General features: G+C 32.8%; 1 protein-coding gene across 1 annotated transcript; it reads right to left on the reverse strand.

Moving 5' to 3' along the window:
- Positions 1-1,717: 1,717 nt before the first annotated feature.
- Positions 1,718-3,600, reverse strand: LOC111884339 (F-box/kelch-repeat protein At3g23880). Its single transcript, XM_023880645.3, has one exon. The coding sequence runs from the start codon at positions 3,392-3,394 to the stop codon at positions 2,162-2,164; it is 1,233 nt and encodes a 410-aa protein (XP_023736413.2). The 5' UTR covers positions 3,395-3,600; the 3' UTR covers positions 1,718-2,161.
- Positions 3,601-4,461: the final 861 nt, after the last annotated feature.

Here is a 4,461-nt window from a genome sequence, read left to right on the forward strand (position 1 = left end):
ATGCTCTGGGGAACTCATTAAGCATTAGCTTACAGGTTGTGGATTTGTTTCAGGTACATCAGATCCCAAGGGCAAGGGCAAGGCGTGATGGTGCGGCGTGCACTCTCAGACATGCGTTTTATGGGACACTCTGATATTTTAAATAAAAGTTGTAATTAAAATGAGTTTGAAAACAATTATATCTGGATTTTGTAATTTATGGAAATGTGTTTGGATAATCAAAATGAAAATTTTCCTTTGAAAAATCCTGTCGTTACACTTATATGATTAAATATAAATATAATTTTACAATTATGATGCTTGTATTTTAAACAATCTTATCAACATATTTTATAATTTATTAATCTACATATAACAAAATAATAAATATTGGTTATATGAATTTATAAACCAAAATTAAATATCACAGAATAATATTATTTTTTAGAACATCAAAGCACTTATAATATGTAAAAAATCTTTGGTCTCAAATCTTAAAAAATGAAAAGGCTTATTTACTTTATTTATAAAAAGTCCAACATCTACCAATTAAGAAGTTTAACCGATGCACTTGGTAATAAAATTTGGAAAATTTTATACAGATGCACTTGGTATTACAATTTGGAAGATTTTTAACTTTTGATAATTATAGTTTAGAAAACTTAATTTATCATCATTGTATTCCGATTATAGTTTATATCTATATGTCATTTAATGTAATTTTGCATGTTTCAAAAACTTCTAGCTACTTGCACCGAACATATTTATATAAATAAGAGCTACAATTTCCCGCTATCAGCTACTACCTTAAAACTACTTTTTCCGAACACGTCAAACATCTCTAAAGCTACCATCTTCTAGCTTCAAACTACTTTTTCCTAACCCGCCAAACATCTCTATAGCATAAATTTATTTAAAGCGTGATGTTTCTTGTGCACAACTTGCTACCAAGCAAGGTTGGATGATCCCATTGTATATGGAGAAGGCTCATTGCGCACAATGTGAGTGGTTAGAAGGAAAATGGATAAGCAAAGTGGTTGATGGTGAAGGAGAATATGTAGAAGTGGATACATTTGTAAGCATTAATGAGAGATAATTTAGGATGATATTTTGAAAAAATATTCTCAAAATATCTTGAAATCTACCAAGTAAAATTAATCACATAGTTTTTAAAAGTCCCTCATATCTCCAATGCTTATATTTAACGTCACACATTAAAAAAATATTGTCTGAACTCATATATGTATATAAAAATAAATAATAGAATATATATATATATATATATATATATATATATATATATATATATATATAATTAACGTCTTAAATCAGACATTAACAAGCGTCGAGACTCATCGCGGCTCATAAAACTTGAAACTTGACATTGCCATAATGATACGACTCACAGTATTTTGAACCTTGATCAATCACGACCGACTTAAATTTTTTATATGTTAGAAAAATGAAAAAAAAAAAAAAAAAAAAAAGTGAAGTCCAACTCCTCCTGAGCATGTGTTTCCTCCTCATTGGGCATTCTCAAAATTTTCTACCACTACCAACTCTTCATGTTTGATCGAAGAAATTGTAAAACCAAACAATTTAATTTTTCCAGATTACGAATTAATCGTTTTAAATACCGACAATCAACTACTCATCCTTTTTCATAACACAATAATTTAAATATATTCTTTGAATCAAGATTTCATTTCTCCCAAATTGAACAAGATGTTAATCATGAGAGCAATCTTCCCCACTTTCAACATCTAACCATATAGAATGGGTCAAAAGATTTGGTCAACTTTCCACCCATTGACTTATTTTATTTTACCATGTATTGATGTAGCATCAGTCTTGTCCAAAGCACATTAATTCCATTAGTGAGGTTCATTTGATGTGCATTTGAAAAGTAATTATGCGATGTTGAACTATAAGAATTAAGTGAGATGTAGAAAAATATTGTGTAGGAAATGGTTTTTGGATACACTTGTGACAGATAGGTTGTAAGAATCACTACTAATGGAGTTGAATGTGTTGAGAGTTCTACTACTTAAAGAAAGTAGAAGACAAAACAATGGGATATAAGTGATTTTCTTCTAACATGTGGTGATCAAGTAATTAGATAATCCTAGGCAGAATTTTTTTAACCAAACACCCTCTTAGAAAAGCCATGTCTTCCTTGATATCAAGCCTGATTATTATCTCCAGGGCCCGCTTGGGAATCAGGAGAAACCAGACTCTCAACAATTGTATACGCTTCAACATATTCATTGAAGTTCTGAATCTCTGAAGATGAACAATTCTTGGAATCATATACAACTAATTTCGACCCAAATTTCAGCAAAACTTTCCCATCATCTGAAATACACAAAGGCACTGAAAATCTATGCCACCCAGGATCAGTGGAATATGGGATAGAAACCAATTTAGTCCAAGAATCTTTCACCCCATAAACCTTCATCACCCATACATCCGCACGAATTTGACTATAATCACAAAGCACACACAACCATTCTCTCAAAGCCCCCAATTTTAAATGCGTACGGAATTCATCATACACAGGTTGCAAAATTTCTCCATACGTCTCCTTTGCTAAATCAAGAGAAGCTATAGTCCACGAATAAGATGACCCAGAATCTTGAATACTCATCCAATGAAGAACTCCATTCAAATACTTGACAGAACAATCCATAGAAAAACCATTATGAAAATCACCAATTCTCTTCCAATTTCCAGTTTTCAATGAATACATCTTCACTATCGCATCATACTCGGCTTCACCCTTAGAAACATAATATATTCCAACAACTTTGTAATCATCAGAAGACTCATCGTACCCAAATTCATACTTACAAGGTCGCCCTCTAGAACCAGAACACGGTAACCTGTTTGATCTTCGGGTACTAGGGTTCCAAATAAACAGATCACCGTCCGCGTTAGCTATTAAAAGCAATCCATTGCAACAACTGAAGATCCGCACATAGTCAAAAGACTCTTTCAATGGATAATCAATCTCTAAGGCGTTGACGGTTCCATCATAAAGCACATCATAAAGAGGACAACTATGAACACTTATTGAATTGGTACTCAAAATTAAGCGATGATGTGCATAGCGATTGTTGCTGGTTGACAAACTGAGATGGGATTTGACAAAATGAGGATCGGATATTATAGAGAACCATAACTTGCACACAGACCTGATCCGTAAGAGCGATTTAACGGGAAGCCTCGACAGAATTTCGATAATGATATCAGAAGGTACCGATTGAGGATCTTTAGATGTTTCGGAAGAGTTCAACGTTTTCATTCTCTCTAGTTGTTGTCGGTGCTGCTCGTTGTCTTTGTCATGGAGTGCCATTGTCATCTTTGTTCGCCGAATAGGCTTCTCGAGATTTCGACAGTGATATTTTTGGAACATATTACGTTTCACGTCGACTTATAACTTATTTATGATTGAACATCGTATCTTTATTTATTTATTTTTTGTTTTCCTTTTTTTTTCTTGGTAAGGTACCGGAAAGTTTCCTCACATGACAAGCTTTTTTATTTATTAAAACAAAACAAGATATCAGAAAAATAATAAATGTTAATATAAAGATTTATATCTATTTGAGACGCTTTCAATTATTTCTTTCTATAAAAATGCAAAAAAAATAGTCTGTATGCATTTTTATTTTATGTAGCTAAGGTCCAAACTTTTAAAATGTTGTAGATTTAGTCATTTTTATAGGGATAATGACTTAAAAGGGTAATATAGTTTTTGATTTGTACACATTTGGTCATTGAGTTTTTTTTTTCGTCCACATTTTCCCCTTTAACTTGTTAAACTGTATACATTTAGTCCTTATGACCAGCTACATCAAGTTAGCCGGTAAAAATGACTAACTAGGATAATATATTTCTCATTTTGTATACATTTAGTCCTTAATATTTTTGTACACATTTCGTCCTTAATATATATTTTTTTTTTGTTGCAAAATAAGTCATTTTTGTTTTTGTACTCATTCAATACTTATGAATGCTTTCTTTAAGTTTTTCTCACGACATCTTACGTGAGATAGCTATATTGTGGTGGGATAGGTTGAGGCGGTCATGCTATATGTTGTAGGTCAAGATACCTGGTGTAGGCCGACTGTAAGCCATCGACACGGAGGCTTGAGAAGAGCGGTTGAGTTAAGGCGACAGACCAACAAACCCTGGGTATTCTAGTCTGATGGCTGATTGGATCTGTTGCATGTTTGCATTCCAGTTCGATGACTGATTGGGCCAATGTATTTCAATCTAATGAGTGTGGGCCCATTATGTATGATAATACGTTTGTTGTATTGGGTATTTTGGGGGAAACTCATTAAACTTTGTGCTTACCAATTTGTTTATGTTTTCAGGTTCTATCGTTGATCATGAGAAGGCGAAGGCAGGACTGTACACACTCATTAACAGTATTGAGGATACCGTGTTTCCTATATTACTCTGATTTTCGATCAA

The sequence above is a fragment of the Lactuca sativa genome, chromosome 6 (genome assembly GCF_002870075.4).
Source record: "Lactuca sativa cultivar Salinas chromosome 6, Lsat_Salinas_v11, whole genome shotgun sequence".
In the NCBI taxonomy this organism is placed as follows: domain Eukaryota; kingdom Viridiplantae; phylum Streptophyta; class Magnoliopsida; order Asterales; family Asteraceae; genus Lactuca; species Lactuca sativa.